The 19,857-nt window shown below is 46.6% G+C and overlaps 1 protein-coding gene across 1 annotated transcript in view; it reads left to right on the forward strand.

The window, feature by feature from the left end:
• Positions 1-10,267, forward strand: part of MARCO (macrophage receptor with collagenous structure) — a 33,329-nt gene extending 23,062 nt beyond the window's left edge. Inside the window, exons 6-13 of the mRNA XM_024981046.2 lie at positions 6-41; positions 584-682; positions 776-838; positions 6,313-6,357; positions 7,139-7,237; positions 7,743-7,787; positions 8,396-8,572; positions 9,978-10,267. Of these exons, the coding sequence (XP_024836814.1) occupies positions 6-41; positions 584-682; positions 776-838; positions 6,313-6,357; positions 7,139-7,237; positions 7,743-7,787; positions 8,396-8,572; positions 9,978-10,108 (695 nt within the window). The 3' untranslated portion in view covers positions 10,109-10,267. The remainder of the gene's footprint in view (positions 1-5; positions 42-583; positions 683-775; positions 839-6,312; positions 6,358-7,138; positions 7,238-7,742; positions 7,788-8,395; positions 8,573-9,977) is intronic.
• Positions 10,268-19,857: the final 9,590 nt, after the last annotated feature.

Here is a 19,857-nt window from a genome sequence, read left to right on the forward strand (position 1 = left end):
TTTAGGAGTGGCTGGAATTCCTGGAATCAAAGGTGATCAAGGTAAGAATTGTAGGGATGGGCATCATTCCAGGTACCACTCTCCCTGTCTCGTATTTGACTGTAATATTAACCCAGAGCCTCTGAGATTTTGTAAAACCTGGCCCGTCCTTAAGAGGAACGGAGCAGTATTCAGAGGGCAGCCCTAATTGATATTCTTTTTTTTTTTCTTTTTTTTTTAATTAATTTTATTTTATTTTTAAACTTTACATAATTGTATTAGTTTTTTGAGAGCGTCTCTTCACTCTGCTGCTCAGGCTTGTGAAGCCAGACGCTCACACCCAGAGTTCTGAGTGAGTCCATAAGCTTCAAACCCTGCAGCAGTGAAAGGAAATAAATTAATAAATTGCTGAGACTGTAATTTTCCTCCCACTAATAGGGCTAGTTTAAGGCTTCTAAAGAGAGATCTTTTAAGCTGCCCAGGGAATATTTAAGGTGTTAAGAGATGCATGTGCCACTGCAGAGAACAGAGGTGTGTTGAAAGCACAGGCAGCCAGGCCCTCTACCAACCACCCCCAGCCTTCTATTCATGACTTTACTTTCAGGACCTCCTGGAATGAAGGGTCTTCCAGGCTTTCCAGGAGCTGTGGGATCCCCAGGTGCCAAGGGTGATACTGGCAGCATTGGCCCCACTGGGCCAATAGGTGAGGTCCTGGGTCCTGTGGTTGGTGTGGGGAGTGATGTCTGAAGACCCACCCAGTCCAGCCCTTACACTCTCTGTGTTATCTATTGTCCAGGACCACCAGGGCTGCCTGGGACACCAGGAGTCGAAGGTGTGAAAGGAAGCAAGGGGGACACAGGTAACAGAGGCTGTGGGTAGGTGGGCAAGTGGAGTTGCTGGGTGTCAGTGATGGACATGGAGGAGGACTACTTCCCAGCAGGGCCATCAGAAGGAGGCAGAGGGTGTCCTGAGCTCTCGCCCCTGAGCATCTGGATTAAGAAGGGCACCTTCCTCTGCCAGAGCCCTTTGAATCCAAGGCCCTATGGCTGTTTTTCTCTGCCCAGAGTCCATGAGAGACCTTGAATGCCACAATCAAATCTCCACTGTCAAACAGGAGGGGGGTGGGCACCTTGCTTGCACTGTCTCCTGGCCTGCCTTCCAGCTGTGCATGTAGAGCCTACCCTCTCCCACTGATCTGAGGTGGGGCCCCAAGGGTCAGGGCTCTGGATTTGGGCAGCAGTTGTCAAAAATCCTGGTGGTCCTGCAATGCGGGAGACCTGGATTCAATCCCTGGGTTGGGAAGATTCCCTGGAGAAGGAAATGGCAACCCACTCCAGTACTCTTGCCTGGGAAATCCCATGGATGGAGAAGCCTGGTAGGTTACAGTCCATGGGGTCACAAAGAATCAGACACAACTGAGCAATTTCACTTTGTCAAAAAACCCTACTTGCACATTCTCCCAGGGGGGCCCCGGCTGAAAATAGTGACCCACAGTTCCCCAACTCACAGAGATTAGTTCATGAGCCATCACACCAACTTAGTCAAGGTCATAAGCTATTAGGCCAATTTAGTCAAGGTTATAAACCATCCTACCAATGTGGTCTGCTTTATGCTGCTGCTAAGTCACTTCAGTCGTGTCCGACTCTGTGCGGCCCCATAGACGGCAGCCCACCAGGCTCCCCTGTCCCTGGGATTCTCCAGGCAAGAACACTGGAGTGGGTTGCCATTTTCTTCTCCAATGTATGAAAGTGAAAAGTGAAAGTGAAGTCGCTCAGTCGTATCCGACTCTTAGCGACTCCATGGACTGCAGCCTACCAGGCTCCTCCGTCCATAGGATTTTCCAGGCAAGAGTACTAGAGTGGGGTGCCATTGCCTTCTCCAGGTCTGCTTTATAAACAACTGCTAACTTTTGCTAGTCACTAAGTAAGTCCAGGCACCCATGATGATCTAGAAAGTCTGGTTCACTGGATAGTCTAGAAAGTGTTGGGCCTCCAAGACACATAAGACCTGGTTCCTGCTCTCAGACATGCAGGCTGATTCAGGAGACAGGCAGACAGACTGTTGTTAGATGGCATCAGGCACACTCTGCTGAGGGTTTTGCATGGAGGAGTGCCATGTGCCATTTAGGAAGCCAGGTGCAGGCCAGGAGGTGTTGTGGCCAGTGAAGGTTGAGAAAGGGCTGGGCATCTTCCAAGGATGTCTGTGGACAGTCACTGCAGGTGCAGAAGGTCATACTTGAGTTAGACAACCTGGATGCCTTCATCCCAGAGCTACGCTAGAAACCCACACCAGGGGCAGGCCCTCTCATTTTTCATTTAAGCGGTCAATGGATTGATTGATTTTTTTAAAACAGATGTGACTTGATTCTATCAAAATCTTCAAGTTCACAGTGGCCCCTGGTGTGGGTAGCAAAATATAGCATCTTGCAAGAGTGATGGAAGAGCTGGAGTTGAGTCATAGAGGATGAATAGGGCTTGGCCAGGTGGAGAGAGGAAGGCAAGTCTAGAGAAAGGGAACAGAGCAGGTGAAGTCTTCGAAGGTGAGGGAGGGCTCTGTAGGTTGGCATCCCTTGAGTCCAGGTCTGGGATGTGGTGGAGGTTCAGGAAGCTCTGGCCAGAGAGCTGGGCAGGTCACTTTCTGAGCCTAGGAGTCAGATCCTTTGACCTTTGGGTTTCCCCTGAAGGTTGGCAGGAGCCCTGGCACAGGTGACTCCTATACACACTGTCCTTCTAACCCATCCATTTTCAAAGCTGCTTTCCTTTTCACAGATGGTGGGTCAGGAAAGGCAGGGGATCTGCTACCCAGTCCCATGTGGATGCCACCTGAAGGCTGTCAGCAAAGTCTCCATGTGGGTGTAGTGGTCAGGTGACCCCAATTTATTGGCTGCTTCTTTCTGGTCTTATACTTCTCTCTTCCCTGACCCCAGATCTTAGGATTTCTGATTCTGAGGCCTAAAGATGTCTTACCCCTGAGTTTTCTGCTTGGCTTCATGAAGATGCTGGCTTTTCTCCCTCAGTTATAAATTTTGGGGAGAGCCCCTGTACCACATCCCACCTTTGCCAGACTAGTGATTCTTGACTAAGCAAGAGTATGGGTGATAAAACAAGATTTTACACACAGGCAGCACTGCATCTACTTCCCAGGTCCCCAGCCTGCGTCTCCCACTGTCCAAAGGTGGAGAATCTTGCCTGCACTCTGCATCCTGGGAGGGTTTGAGTCCTAAAACTCAAAGAGCATTTTCATGAGTTTCCAATTCAGTGCATCTGGTTTGGGCATCTGTTTTTTGTTTGTTTGTTTGTTTTTAGAAATGTAAAGGAGAAGAGTTTTTAAATATTTTTATTTATTTATTTGGCTGTGCTTGGTCTTAGTTGTAGCATGCAAACTCTCGGTGTGGCATGTGGGATATAGTTCCCTGACCAGGGATTGAACTCAGGGCCCCTGCATTGGGAGCTCAGAGTCTTAGTCACTGGACCACCAGAAAAGTCCCAGAAAGTTTTTAACAAACCTTGTACAGGTGACTGATGTTCACTATAGTTTGACTACTCATTTAGGAGTAAGGGATGGCCCAAGGCTACTGAAAGTCTTTGGAATCCCATGGAGAGCCCATGTGAAACTCCAGGCAGGGGTAAGCTGGCACACTGGTGGAACAGGCAGCCACAGTGCCCAGTGGGAGGCCAACCCTGGTTCCCAAATTTAACTTCACCAGTCCCTCTCTGTGTGACCTGGGTAAATCACCTAGCATCTCTGAGTGTAGACTTCCTCCTCTATGAAGAGGGAAATGGCACAACCTAGCAGGGCAGGTGAGAGATGTATGTGAAGCCCCTGACAGTGTCCAGCATAGCGCATTCAGGAGCAGATGCTTAGTCTCTAAGAGGTGAGGGGCTGGGGGAGGGTGTGAGAAATGAGGTGGGAGAGTCAGGCCTCGGGGACCATGGACCTAGTGAACCAGGGCTTACCTAGGGCTCCTGTTTGTACAAGACATTTGTTGTTTGGTGCTTTGGAGGCTTCTTAGGTAGTGGGGAGGCAATCAGGAGGGATCACAGTGTGAGGTGGCTGCAACCTTGCATCTAGGGACAGGCTTTTAAGGTAAATTGTGCAGTATGGCATCCTTTAGGACGAGACATGGGGGATCAAGTGTCTAGATATGAACCATTTTTCTATTTAACAACCAAAGACAGGTTTCTGAATGTGGTTTCTCCTCCCTAATCTTGACAGCTGCAATTCAGATGCAGGTAAGCACAGAGGATGACTTCCCAGGTGGCACAGTGGTAAGCTTCCCAAGTGGCTCAGTACTAAAGAGTCTGCCCTCCAATGTAGGAGAGGCAGGTTTGATCCCTGGTCAGGAAGATCCCCTGGAGGAGGAAATGGAAATCTATTCCAGTATTCTTGCCTGGGAAATCCCAGGGACAGAGGAGCCTGAAGGGCTACAATCCATGGGGTCACAAAGAGTCAGGTACAACTGAACGACCGAGCACACACCTAAGTAGAGAGGACACATCTGCCGCCCCTGATGGGCCACTTACGGTCAACAGCAAACATTTTGGGGGGCTTCCTGGGCAGCAAGGCTGGAGCTCCTGTGGGGGCTTTAGCCCCAGGATCCCAGGTGCTTCCCACTGGAGGAGTACATACACGTACCAAAAGGGTCCCCAGGGTCTGCATGACACCACTTGCCAGACACGAGGCTTAGGGCTTGACACAGGTGACTTCATTTCAATCTCATAACCACCCCTGAGGCAACCAGAAGCTCAGAGGAGAAAGGTTAGGCTGAGGGAGAGGGAACTGGACTAAATGCCACAGAGGCAGATGCAAACCCAGGCTATCTGGGGCCTGTGCTGCCCTGGGAGGAAGCACATCATCCATGGGCAAGGCCAGAGAAGGTTTTATAGTCGGCAACATCTAGCATCATAGCAGCTTTCACAGGCTTGATCCAGTTCTCCAGGAGACCAAAGGGGTGAGACTTTCCAACCAGAGGGACCGGTAGGAGCACAGCTGGCCCGGGTGAGCTGTGGCCTGCCTGCCAGCTGACCTCAAAGGTTCTAGAAGAAGCTCTCTGAGACTCAAACTGGTCCTCATCTCAAGAATGAGGGGCAAAACTAGTTGCTCTCTCAGATCTTTCCAGCCCTTCCAGCCTCCCTTAGTGCCCAGGCCTGCAGCAGCAGCTCCTAGCTCCTCAGCCCTCTGACCCTCCTCCTCAGACTAGCCATCTGAAAGGCGGCCAGGAGCCAGGACTCCTTGTTCATTATTCCAAGAAGGGATCCTGAAGAGGTGTGCCAGGCCCCGCCTCTGCTCTCCACTGACCAGCACACAGTGGGTGCTCAGGAAAGCCAGGAATTTAAAGTGAGAGGCAGGAACGTCCCCCAGGTGATTGGCAGTGAGAGTAACTGAGTTCCTCTTGGTTCCTAGTGATCATCCAATGAGTGGGTTTTTGGTTAAAGCCGACTGGCTTGTTGGAAGGGACCCCAGTCAAGATCATGGTGGAAGTACAATCCCATTGTTACCCTCAAGAAACTGTTACTTCATGATCAGTAATGAGCTTTACTTTCCCCAAGTTTGCATGACTGTCTTAGAGAATCCTGTTTTCCTGAAATTGAGAGATCATGGAGTTGCTAAACCAATAGGTTATTATCCCACAATAAGTAATGACCCATCATGGTGCTGGGAATAGTAGGCCTTCTACATAAGTTAGTGAATAAAGTGATGAATGGAGGAAAGAAGGAAGGGAGGGAGGGAGGAACTTTCACATCAAAACTACAAATAGGATCGTCCCAAACAATTGCAGTGGTTATTTTTCCATTTTCTGGACATGAGACCCTTTAGCTGCCTAACTGTTTAGCTACAGTGGGGGCCACGATGAAATAAACCAATAGACTTACGGAGTATCTACTGAGGGTGAGAGACTCCCAGAGCTTCTAGTGGCCACTGAGTGCCCTCCACAGTCTTTTAGAAATAAAAATAACTTTATTTTCAAAATATCTCTCAATTCTTTTCCAACAGAAAATGTTTTTTCCAATCTTTTCCTTCTTTTGCAACAAGAAGGAATAGATATCAAGCCAGGTTATTACTGGACAAAGAAGGCCAGTTACTGAGTGTGGGGTCTGTTCACCTAATCCAGACCTTCATCCACCACGTTTCTATTTCACCCCAATACACATACCCATTTATCTGCAATCTGTCTACTTTTATGCTCTGCTAAAGTGGCTTTAAACAATCGAGGAGAACCAATGTACCTTTCCATCTGCATTAATCAGACAGAAGGTAGAGGTTGTCTAAGATTAAAAGTGTTTAATATCTAAGTTTTATTATCTTCTTCCCTTTTCTGTATTTTGATCTTAGGACTTCAAGGACAGAAAGGAACAAAAGGAGAATCAGGATTTCCAGGTAAAGCACTGGCTTCATTTTAATTTTCCACAATAATGACTGGAAGGACTCTCTGAGGTGGGTTTTGTTGACCCTGAAAGCAGGGCTGTAACTGCAGTAACTTTCCACCAGAGTGATGAGGCCTCCAGGGCTCTGTCTTTCAAGCCTCAGGCTCTTCCAGTGATAAACCAGGGGAAAGGGTTTAAAGCGGTGGAGTTGAGAGAGAAAACGGTAAAGAAGCCCCGGAAGCTGCCGCATGGTGGTGAATTCAGGCTGCGCAGCTGCCGTGGAGCTAAGCAACTTTCTCTCCAGTTCCCAAGGTGGTTGCCTGGCCTGTATCTCTTTGGTCCATCTCCCTGTTCACTCTGGCCCTCAAGGCACCCACTCCTCCTGCTCCTTCTCACAGGACTCTCATTACAGTCCTTGTTTGAGCAGTCTTTATTACTCCTAAGGTGGATTTTCTTTTCTTATTCTAACTTACTAATGGGGACATTGAGGCCTGGAAATGTTCTAGCAAGTTCTCCCAGAATGGCTTCCACATAATGGCCCAATGAGGACCAGCAACTTTGGAATCCTGTCGGCTATTTTCACCCTCTTGTCCCCAACCAGAGTTTACCTGGAAAGTGGGGGGATTGGGGCAGGGGCAACACTCTGCCCCTGCCCCAAGGCTGAACATCCAAATAGCCCACTGATAGGGGTGGGGGGACTTTCAGGACAATTCATTCATTAAACACCAAAGCTGTTAGTTTCCCTTGGAAAGTAGAGCAGAGCATCTGATGGCGGTGGTCTCTCTCTTCCCCAGGCCTTTCGGGCGTGAAGGGAGAGAAGGGAAGCCCAGGCCTGGGAGGCCTCAAGGGGGCACCTGGACCAACTGGCCAAAAGGGAGAGCCCGGATCGAGAGGTAAGGTCTCGGCTTCTGACATAAGAGTTCAAAGGAGAGGCCTGTTATAAGGAGTTGGGGGTGGTTTTCAGAACCAGAAGGCTAGAGGCTTAGTGGTTCTGTGGAGAAGTCTTGTGCTGGGGTTGCCCTCGGCCCGGAGCTTACAGAGGTGAATAAGGCACAGCTGGGCACTCAGCACAGCAGGTGACAATGTGCTGGACCACGCCCAGCCAGGCCCCCGGACCATGCAGTCTCCGTGACTGACCTCAGGAGAGACCTCCCACTCCATGCCTCTTGAATGTCTTTCTCTAATCTAGCTTAAGTCCTTCCTGCTGTAGCTCAGGCCCATTTCTTCTTGCTCAACCACGGAGATCCATGGCATATCCAGTCCCCATGATGCCAGGGGGCCGGCAAAGATGGAGGAGAGAGTCTGACCCCCACCACTCCTCCCCACTGCTGGCAAAGGAGAGCAGGGGGTTCCTGACTTGGTTTCCTTCAAACTGTGCCATTTTTTTCCTCATGACAGGAGCTACTGGGCCACAAGGAGCCAAGGGAGAAAAAGGTCAAAAAGGTAATTGCTATTTCTGTTCTGTTTAACGTATGCTATAGAGGCTACTCTGTACTTGAAAGTTGTATGTGTTCTGGGGGAGAGGCCTTGTTTTTCAGAGAGATTCTTCGTTTGGGGGGAAAGCTAAAAGGCTGTCCCTTGAATAAGCCTGCCCGTGTCCAGAGCCACAGGTAACAGTTTCTCTCTCTCCCTTCTTTCCTCGCTTGTTCCCCACCCCCAATTCCCTCTCTCTTCCTCCCTTCTTCCTCCTCCCTTTTTTTTCTCCACAATGTAAGCAAAACATGGCAGGCTAGATTTGCAAGGCCAGCTGCAGAGGCACCTCCTTGTATGGCCTCATGCCTACAAGCCTCAGTGCCCAGAGGCTGCTGGTAGTTCTGGTGCCATAACGAGGGATCTTACTGCTATGATGACAGCCAAGCAGAAGACTTCTTTCCCTAACTGTAGGACTTCCAAGCCTGGCATACTGCAGTCCATGGGTCGCAAAGAGTCATACACGACTTAGTGACTGAACAACAACAATAGGACTTCCAAAAATTAAAAGGCAGAACCTGCATCTGCCCAAAGCCCTGTGCTGCTTCCCTCACCTCTCCCACATGTGTTTTGTCATCCAGGTGACTCCTCATTATCAGTCCGGATTATCGGCTCTAGGAACCGAGGTCGAGCTGAAGTTTTCTATAATGGTGCATGGGGGACAATCTGTGATGACAGCTGGGATGGTTCAGATGCCACTGTCTTCTGCCGCATGCTGGGTTACTCCTCTGGATCTCCTGTCTACAATGTGGGAGCTGGTGAGTGAATCAGTCCTCAACCAGGAGTCTTTTTTTTTTTTTTTTTTTTGAGGTGTTGATGTGAGCTTTCTCTCCTGGGTAGGGTATTGGCACCCATCAGTTGCAAGTGACTCATTGTGGTTGTCTTAAAAGAAAGGGATTGGTTCAAGCAACTGAAAAGTTTCACAGCTCAGGGCCCCAGCTTACATCCTTCTGGCTGGCAGCCCCAGGAGAAAGAAGGCTCTCTTCCTCCACAGGGACAGAAGTCGCTGTCCATGCAGCCCTAACGCCAGAATGCCACGTGTCTGACAGTGTTTGTGAGGGGTGCTCTCTGAAGGACAGCTGAGGGGTGGAAGCCAGGAGAACAAAGATGCCGGGCAGGCAAGCACAGTGGTTATCTCAGCTCTCTGGAGCCTAAAGGCCTGGGCAGCCCAAGCTTGATCATCTTCAAGGAGAAGGGAAGAGACAGTGAATCAGAGCAGGGACTTCCTAAAATCAGTTTTGGAAAGATGTCCTGGAGTGCTGGACACTCAACTATGTTTTGCAGCAAAAGGTCATTTTCTTTGTCCATAAAAGCAGACCTGTGCCTTCCTGGTGGCTCAGTGGTAAAGAATCTGCCTGCCAATGCAGGAGACGTGCCTACCAATGCAGGAGACGTGCGTTTGATCCCTTGGTCAGGAAGGTCCCCTGGAGTAGGGCTTGGCAACCCACTCCAGTATTCTTGCCTGGAAAATTCCGTAGACAGAGGAACCTGGTGGGCTACAGCCTATTTATTGGGTTGCAAAAGCAACTTGGCAACTAAACAACTAAACAACCACCAAGAGCTGACCTGGCAAGGACACTAGGCTGGTTTCTCCTGCTCCTGCCCCCAAATCTTCTCTGTCCTCACCCTTCCCCCTCCACCCTACCAAAATGCATACCTATTTTTTAATCTGAGTCTAGTAGGATTATAAAACTCCTTAAAAATACACATTTCCTCCCACAGATTAAGCCTATATAGATTGTCACACTGTAGTGTAAATTACTGGAATCGAATAAGCCAGTAATTTCTCTGAGCTCTTGATCTGAAATCAATTATATCAGAAGGCACGGGGTTTGAAGGAGGTATGAATGCTTTGGAACTGGGAATGACCTGGTTATAAAGGCATTTAAGGAAGAGACAAACCCTGAGAGATCCTTAGGAGATTTCAAATCATGCTTGGATTACATATTAAATATTTGGATGAGACTTTTATCAAAGGGTAGAAAGCAGAAGAGAGGCAGAGTCATCATAAGAGAGCAGATCAGTCGTCCGCACCGCGGGCCTGGGCAGTTGCAGGAGAAATGATCAGTCTAGCTCCCTGTGGAAGACCCCGAGGACAGACGGACCATACAGCTTGAACCCTAATCCCACACTCCTCTCTCCCCTTGCTTTCTCTGTGTCCAGGCTCTGGAAACATCTGGCTGGATGATGTTGCATGTTCAGGGTCAGAATGGACCCTGTGGGACTGCAACAAGAGCAGCTGGGGCTCTCACAATTGCAACCACAATGAGGATGCAGGCGTGAACTGCAGCTGACCCCACAGCCCACTCACCACTCTGCCCCCAAGGTGTCCACAGCCAAGACACTCAGCCCACGAAGGGAGGCGGTGCTCTCTGAGGGGCTCTCTGAGGGGTGGCTGACAGCCTCTGAAGCAGGTTCAATAAAGCTAATAAAGCTCAAAGCGCTACTTGGCACTGCCTGGCTGTGGCTGAAATTACTAGCTCGTCCCTCCTGTCCCTTAGGGATGCGTTCACTCAATGCACACAGCCTTTCATTGAGTCCTCATGCTCCTCTCACTCCCACCCAGTGCACAGGGTCAGTGGAATCTTAGCTCAGAACTGGGGCACATGGGGGCTGAAATTCCATGGTGAAAGTGGCGCTCACCCATTGTCAGAATTAGTCATGACCAGCCCTTCAGTCAGTCAGATGTAGCCTCTTTGCACAGCAGTGAACGGTCCCCCAGCACTGGAGCTACTCACCAGCAAATGAAGAGACCTCATGAAGTTGACACCAGGTTGCATGGAAAATAGGAATTGTACCTTTAAGCATGAAAATTTGTTCTCATTAGGATGTGGGCTCCATAAATGCAGGAACTTTCATCCATTTTATTCACCCATGGGAGACGTGGGTTTGATCCCTGGTTGGGAAGATCTGGCTGGAGGAGGGCATGGTAACCCACTCCAGTATTCTTGCCTGAAGAATTCCATGGACAGAGGAGCCTGGTGGGCTATAGTCTATAGAGTCGCAAAGAGTTGGACAGGACTGATTTGACTTAGCACACATGCATGCACTTGTAAATGGTAGAGCCCAGGAAGAGCAGTGGAAGGACTGGGAGATGGAGCAGAGATCCCAGGGCTTCCTCGCTCAAGAGCTCAACCAGCCACCCAGGACCCAGTCTGCACTTTCAGAGGCTGCAGCTGTTCAGAAATCAGCACCAGGGTCAGAGCTGCAGGGCAATGGGAGGGCTCTCTGGACCTGGGCACAGAGAGGGGAATGGGGCCAGGATTTGAAAGCTGGTTGTTTTAATTTGGCAGAAACCTCTATAATGATGTGGGTTTTCTTGGCACTTCAGGATGGAAGAATGGAAGGTCAGGGAGGAAGGAGCCCCTGTCAGGGGTTCTAAGATGTAATATTTTACAAGTGTAACTTGTCCGTCTTATCAGCATCCTTATCTCTCAAAGCTTATTGCCCATTCCTTCTATCCTAACAAGTCCCCCACCTACCCACCCACATGGAAAGTCAAGAGCAGGTCCAACCTGAAACAGAGAGGAGGGGTCATCTCTCCCATCTGAATCTCAAAGTGACTTCCTGAACCTCTTTAGAAACAGGAGTACCATGAAAGCAGAGTTGAAAGCAGAAACAGTTTTCTAGTTTTTTCCATTTAATTTATCAAAAGCCAAGCCTGGCTGACTTGGTCACAGTGTTCGAAGTGCAGGAGGTCTGAGCAGAGCAAGCAGGAAGGAAGGGTACTGTGAAAGCCCCCTGCCCTTCCCTGGGGAAGGCGGGAAAGGAGACGAGGAGACAGAAATAGAGGAGGGTTCTCCCTGCAGTATCAGGCCCAACTCTCCCATCTTTATCTCCTTTCCCAGGATCTGCCTCCTTCAAGAGTGAGGAACTGTGGGACTGGTTCCTACCTGGGGGACCCCTTGCATCACCCTTAGGGATGGATGTGTGAGCATGCATGCACTTCTCTCTCTCTCTCTCTCTCTCTTTCACACACACACACACACACACACACACACACACATCTTTCCACAGGAACAAATAATAGTTTATAGGCAGAATAGACAAAATCCTTACAGAGAATGGACCAACCTCCCGCTATCCCTCCCTTCCTCAAGCAAGAAAGCGGAAAGACATGGTTCAACACACCCAAAATTTCCCTTCCATGGCTTTGGTTTTCATCTCTTAGGTCTATACTTCCAGTCTATACTTCCAGTGAAGACCTGTCTCCTGAGCTCTGGCTACATATATGTCTACCAGCTGCCTCCACAGTAGCACCTCAAAGTTCAGGCAGCTAAAACCTGCTCCCTCCATCCAGTGTCCAAGACAGACACTGGGTGTCAGATGCTATGCCTCCACCAGGCACCAAGTATTCTACCTCCCAAATGTCTCTCCAGTCCACTCAGGTCTCTCCATCTCTACTACCATTATGGTCCAGGCCACTGCCCCGTGGCCTGGATGCTTGGAGCTTCTAATCAGTCTCTTTCCTCCACTGTGCTCCACCAACCACCTATTCATTCTGCAAGCAGCAGCCTGACAGATCTTTAGAAATCACACAGCTCACTACGCCACTCCATGTTTATATCTTTCAATGGCTCCCCATTCCCTTAGGTGGTGGGGCAAACTCACCATCGTGACTTACAAGGTTGTGCCCCTGACAATCTCACAAAGTCCTCCTGCAACCTTAATGGTTCACTTACCCCCTATTACATCCAGCCCTTTGTTCATTCAGTTTCTCTTACATAATGTCTCTTACACAACCAGCTGGTGATAAATATTTTCTGACTGGCTCTCTGAAGGAATGCTAAATAGAGTACTTAGCTTTTCAATACTGGTATTGCTTCACAGACTTTCCTCTGACAAGAGACATATCCTTGTGGTGCAGTGGTTCAAGACGAAGATTTTCTCCAAAGGCAAATCTAGTCACTAGGCCTTTCACACTTTAGGAAATTAGCTTTTGAAACAAAATGGGGTCCAAGTTTTGCAAGGTGTATTGTAAATTTTAAAAGATCCTATCTTCGCACTCACTGTCTCAGCATCGCCACAAACAGGCTGTGAGCACCAGCCCAGGTAATCAGGCGCACTGGTGTGATAAGCTGGGCCCCTGCCACAAATTCCCCTTCCTCCCCCTACCCACAGTGACTGTGACCTAGTGACATTCAAATGCACCAATGAAATCCCCTTACACTGGTTGCTTGTGTACCCCATCCTGACCCCCCAGTGAAGACCCTTGTCCATGAGTCTTCACCCTCTCCTGGCTCCCTGTCGAAGTGGCTGACCCACTCCCTGGGGCCCCTCTCAACCTGTAGGGACTCTGTCTTGATGAGTGTAATCCCCACAACTCTTCTGGGTCCCTTCTTGAGGCCACACCTGACCAACCATCCCATCGAAGAACACAGCATACCAGAGCAGCACATGATACAAGGGATACCATTCCCATCACAAGTATGCAAACTGAGTCTCTAAGAGCTTTGGCACTGCGGTATGTTGGCTCCAGCTCACCATCTTTCTATTGATAGCCTTTGCAACGTGACTGCTGCTCTTCTCAACAGGAAGCAGGGCTGTTACTCTTTCACTATCTCTCTCGGAATTCCCACCATGATATGAAACTAAGCTCAGGCTAAACCTAATGGAGGAGGCATGTGAAGGAGTGAAATGTGTGAAACATGACCCAACTCCCCCCGCTGAGGTCATCCTCCATGAGTCAGCATACAGTTGGCCACAGTCACGTTAGTGAGCCCAGCTGAGACTGGTCAAGCCTGGCCCACATCAGAAGACCAACCCATAAATTCGTGAGTAATCACAGATGGTTGTGGTTGAAAGCCACTAGGTTTAGGGGTGGTTTGTTATATAATAATAATGGCCTAAGAAAACTACATGCAGCTAATAAGAAGTAGAGGGGGATTCACACAGCAGGAGAGTTGCAGCCTGCACGTCTGCCAAGTTGGTTCCCCGATAAGCTCTCTGGCTGAGCTAAGCTGAGGAAACCCCTTTGGAACCACAGTGACCACAGAACTTGGCCGCAGCATGTGGCTGCTGGTGCTGTGGCTGACTGGCGGCTAGTTGTGGGGCTGAAGAGGAACTGGGTAAAATTAGCAGGACAGCATCCTCAACTGTTGGAGAGCAGGCTAGGGGCCTGGGGACGCTGTATGTTGGGCATGACCTCTGTGTGACACTGCCGTCCACTTGAAAACACTCTCCTCCCTCCTGTTTCCCCTTCCTGGGGATGCTGGACCCTGGCTGAGGCCAGCAGCACAGACACCAGCACTGAGCACACTGGCTGGGTATGACAGAGATGGCAGGGCCCTCAAAGGACCCTCTGTGTGCAAGACCCCCATGACTGGCCTGGCAAGGCAAGCACAGAGAGTTTCCCAGCACCTAGCTCTAGAAATGCAACTCAGGACTGAGATGTCCTGGGTTAGAATCCAGTGTTGCCATTTAACAGGCCTTCAGCTGCACAATTAAATTATTGAAACTCTCTGGGTCCCAGTTTCCTCATCTGTAAAATAAAATCTAGTAACAGCTCCCCCCTCTTAGATTTTTTGTGAGGATTCATTGAAATGATAAGTTAAGGTCAAGGTCAAGATGATGGAATAGGAGGACCGGGGGTTCACCTCTCCCCACAAGTATATCAGGAGTACATCTATAAGTTGAAAAATTCATACAGAGCACCTGCTGATCTCTAGCAAAGGACCCCAGACACCTAAAAGGACAAGAAAAGATCCCAGCATGACCAGGTAGGATGAAGGAGAAAAAGGGAAGAAAAGGAAAGAGGGAACAGGATGGGGCCCACACCCCTTGGGAGGGGGGAGCTGAAGGAGAGGAGAGGTTATTGCACCTGCCCTTTCTGGCAACAAAGTACACTGAAATAGAGGGAGACTGGTCATAGCCTGGGAGCCCCAGCTTGAGACGGCTGTCTGCCAATGCAGGCAGGGGCTGGCTGCTGAAGGGTGGGGTTACGAGAGCAGACCTGGGGAGAAGACTGCTGTTGGCTGCATGGAGACAGCTTGAGGAGACAAGAGTGAGGAGCTCCACATCCCAGAAAGCTCCTGGAGGAAACGTGGTCTGCCTGGGAAGTGAGGTGCCATTGTTGAGTGGCGCACAAGTGGAGGGGTCACCATCAAGAATCCTCGACAGGGAGACTCTCTCCCCACCACACCAGCCCCTGCCTCCACAGGCACTAGAGGGGAATCCCATCAAAGTGAACCCACGCACCCCATATATTGCTGCCTTATCAATCTCTCGTCTGAGTGAGCCTGCACTCCAGTCTGTAGCAGCCTCTTGCCCCTCCCAACTAAGCAACCAAGAGCACCCTAGTCAGCCACTGCCTTTCCTCCTCTCGCCTGGGCAAGAGACAGACACCTGAGGGTCACCCACATGCAGAGGTGGGCCCAAAACCAAAACTGAGCCCGGGGCTCTGCAGCTAAGGAAGAAGAATTTAAATCTCTCCCAGAAACTGCACAGGTCATTGATTAAACCCCAGCAATCAGCTTGGTAAACCCAGTATCTGCAGACTCTATGAATGTGGACATAAGTGCCCCCACAACTGAGACTGGTCTAGCTTTAGCAGCTGTGGACTTTGGGGACAAGTACATGTAGGTGTTGGGCCAGGTCAGAGTTTGAGCTGTCTGCAAATTGCCCACAGCAGGTACAGAGACCTACCTAGAGGTGTTGGAGGGCCTCCTGGGAAGAAAGGGGTTGTCTGTGGCTCACCGTGGGGACAATGACACTGATAGAAGAGGCCTCAGGGAATCTTTCCAAACAACCAGCAAGACAGAAACACAGCCCCACGTATCAGCAGACAGCCTGTGTAAAGTCATACTAAACTCACAGACACCCCAAAACACACTCTCCAATGCAGCCCCACCCATCAGAGGAACAAGACACAGCTTCATCCACCAGAGTGTAGACACAAGTCCCTCCCACCAGGAACCAACAGAAGCCCCTGAATCAAGCTGAGCAACCAGGGAGCAGACACCAGAAGCAAGAGGAACTACAACCCCACAGCCCATGGAAAGGAGACCACAAACAGTACGTTAGATAAAATGAGACAGCAGAGGAAATATGTTGCAAACACAGGAGTAAGGTAAAAACCCACAAGACCAAATAAATGAAGAAGATATAGAAAATATATATACCTGAAAAAGAATTCAGAGTAATGATAGTAAAGATGATCCAAGATCTCAGAAAAAGAATGGAGACATGGATTAGGAAGATGCAAGAAATGTTTAACAAGAAACTAGAAGAACTAAAGAATAAATGAACAGTGATGAACAGCACAATAACTGAAATGAAAAATACACTGGAAGGAATCAATAGCAGGATAACTGAGGCAAGAGAACAAATAAGTGAGCTGGAGAATGGTGGAAATAATTGCCACAGAGGAAAGGAAAAAGAAAAAACATCATGACAGTCTCAGAGACCTCTGGGACAACATTAAATGCACCAGCATTTGAATTATGAGTCTCAGAAGAAGAGGAAGAGAGGGATCTGAGAAAATATTTGAAGAGAATATGCTCAAAAGCTTCTCTAACATGGGGAAGGAAATAGTCACCCAAGTCCAGGAAGCAGAGAGAGTCCCAGACAGGATAAACCTAAGGAGAAACATGCCAAGACACATATTAATCAAATTAACAGGAATTAAATACAAAGAAAATATTAAAAGCAACAAGGAAAAGCAGCAAATAACATACAAGGGAATCCCCATAAGGTTATCAGCTGATTTTTCAGCAGAAACTCAGCAGGCCAGAAGGCAGTGGCAAGATATATTTAAAGTATTGAAAGAGAAAAACCTACAACCAAGATTACTCCACCCAGCAAGGATCTCATTCAGATTCAACAGAGAAAGCAAAAGCTTTACAGACAAAGAAAAACTAAGAGAATTCAACACCACCCAACCAGCTTTAGAACAATTGCTAAAGAAACTTCTCTAGGTGAGAAACACAAGAGAAGAAAAAGACATACAAAAACAAACCCAGAACAATTAAGAAAATGACAATAGAAACATACATATCAATAATCACCTTTGGGGAAATTCTCTGGTGGTTCAGTGGCTGAGACTCCATGCTCCCAAAGCAGGAAGCCTGTATTCGATTCTGGTCAGGGAACTAAATCCCACATGCCTCAGCTTAAGACCTGGCACAGCAAAATAAATAAATAAAAATATTAAAAAATAATAATCACCTTAAATGTAAATGAATTAAATGCTCCAAAAAAAAAAAAGGTATAGACGTTGCTGAATGGATGCAGAAACAAACTCACATATGCACTGTCTACAAGAGGCCCACTTCAGACCTAAGGACACATATAGACTGAAAGTGAGGGGACAGAAAAAGATATTCCATGCAAATGGAAATCAAAAGAAAGCTTGAGTAGCAATACTCATATCAGATAAAACAGACTTTAAAATAAAGACCATTATAAGAAATAAAGAAGGACACTACATAATGATCAAGGGATCAATCCAAGAAGCCATAACAATTAGAAATATATGCTCAGTATATAATATATAGGCATCTCAATATATAAGGCAAATGCTAACAGGCATAAAAGGGGAAAGCAATGGTAACCAATGGATAGATCATCCAGACAGAAAATTAATAAGAAAACACAGTCCGTAAATTAGACTAAATAGGCTTAATTGATATTTATAGGACATTCCATCCAAAAACAACAGAATGCACTTTCTTCCCAAATGAAAATGAAACCTTCTCCAGAACAGATCACAAATCAATCCTTGGTAAATTTAAGAAAATTGAAATAATATCAAACATCTTTTCTGACCACAGCACTATGAGATTAGCAATCAATCACAGGGAAAAAAAAAAAAGTTAAAAAAAATGGAGGCTAAACAGCATGTTAATAAGTAATCAGTGGATCACTGCAGGAATCAAAGAGGAAATAAAAAATGGCAAATGAGACAAATGGCAATGAAAATACAACTACCTATGGGATACTCCAAAAACTATACTAAGAAGGAAATTTATAACAATAAAATCTTACCTCAAGAAACAAGAAAAATCACAAATAAACAACCTAAAACAACTAGAGAAAGAAGAACAAACAAAACCCAAAGTTAATAGGAGGAAAGAAATCATAAAGGTCAGAGTAGAAATAAATGAAATAGAGACAAACAATAGCAAACAATAGCAAAGATCAATGAAACTAAAAGCTCGTTCTTTGAGAAGATATACAAAATTGATATATGTTTAGGCAGACTCATCAGGGAAAAAAAGGAGAGGATTCAAATCAATAAAATTAGAAATGAAAAAGAAGTTACAATGGACACCACAGAAACACAAAGGATCATAAGACATTACTACAGGCAACTATATGTAAATAAAATGGACAATCTAGAAGAAGTGAACAAATTCTTAGAAAGGTATAATGTCACAAGACTGAACCAGGAAGATATAGAAAACATAAACAGACTAACTGAAGTACTGAAATTGAAACTGATTAAAAATCTTCCAACAAATAAACACCCAGGGTCAGATGGCTTCTCAGGCAAATTCTAAGAGTTAACACCTACCCATCTGAAGCTCTTCCAAAATATTGCAGAGGAAGAAACACTCCCAACCTCATTCTACAAGGCCACCATCACCTTGATAACAAAACCAGACAAAGATCTTGCAAAAATAGAAAATTACAGACAAATGTCACTGATGAACATGGATGCAAAACTCCTCAACAAAATACCAGCAAATCAAATCTAACAACACATTAAAAGGATCATACACACTGATCAAGTACGATTTATCCCAGGGATACAAAAATTCTTCAATATATGCAAATCAATCACTGTGATATACTACATTAACAAATTGAACAGTAAAAAACATATGATCATCTCAAATCTGTTGACAAGTGAACACCCATTTAGGATAAAAACTCTCCAGAAAGTGAGCCTAGAGGGAAACTACCTCAACATAATAAAGGCCATATGCAACAAACCTACAGCTAACATCATACTCAATGGTGAAAGGCTGAAAGTATTTCCTCTAAGATCAGGAGCAAGACATGGCTGTCTGCTCTCACCACTTTCATTCAACATAGTCTTGGAAGTCTTAGCCATGGATATCAGAGAAAAAATATATATATGGAATCCAAATTGGAAAATAAGTAAAATCATCACTGTTTGCAGATGTCATGATATTATCCATAAAAAATCCTAAAAATGCTACTAGAAAATGACTGAAACTCATCAATGAATTTGGTAAAGTTGCAAGATATGAAATTAATACACAGAAATCTCTTGCATCCTTATACACTAACAATGAAAAATCAGAAAGAGAGATTAAGGAAACAATCCCCTTTCCCTTCACATTGAAAAGAATAAACTACATAGGAATAAACCTACCTAAGGCGGTAAAAGACATAAATTCAGAAAACTATGAGATACTGATGAAAGAAATCAAAGATGATAGAGATGGAGGGATATACCATGTTTTTGATTAGATGAATCAATATTGTTAAAATGACTATACTACCCAAAGCAATCTCCAGGTTGAATCCAATCCCCATCAAATTACAAGGCATTTTTCACAGAATTAGAACAAAAGAATGTATCCTTTGTATGGAAACATAAAATATCCCAAATAGCTAAAGCAACCTAAAGAAAGAAGAATGGAGCTAGAGGAATCAAGCACCTTAGCTTCAGACTATACTACAAAGCTACAGTAATCAAAACAGTATGGTACTCCCCCTCTCTCCACCAAAAAAAAAAAAACCCAGAAATATGGATCAATGGAACAGGATAGAATAGAAAATCTAGCAATAAACCCAATCATCTGTGGCCACCTAATCTATGACAAAGGAGGTAAGAATATATAGTGGAGAAAAGTATCTTCAATAAGTGATGCTGGGAAAACTGGACAGCTACATGTAAAAGAATCAAAATAGAACACTCCCAAATGCGATACACAAAAATAAACTCAAAATGTATTAAAGACCTCAGTGTAAAGGCAGATACTACAAAACTCTTAGAGGAAAATACGGACAGAACACCTTTGACATAAATTACCATAAGATGTTTTTTGATCCAATGGAAATAAAAACAAAT

Source organism: Bos taurus, chromosome 2, assembly GCF_002263795.3.
Source record: "Bos taurus isolate L1 Dominette 01449 registration number 42190680 breed Hereford chromosome 2, ARS-UCD2.0, whole genome shotgun sequence".
NCBI lineage: Eukaryota > Metazoa > Chordata > Mammalia > Artiodactyla > Bovidae > Bos > Bos taurus.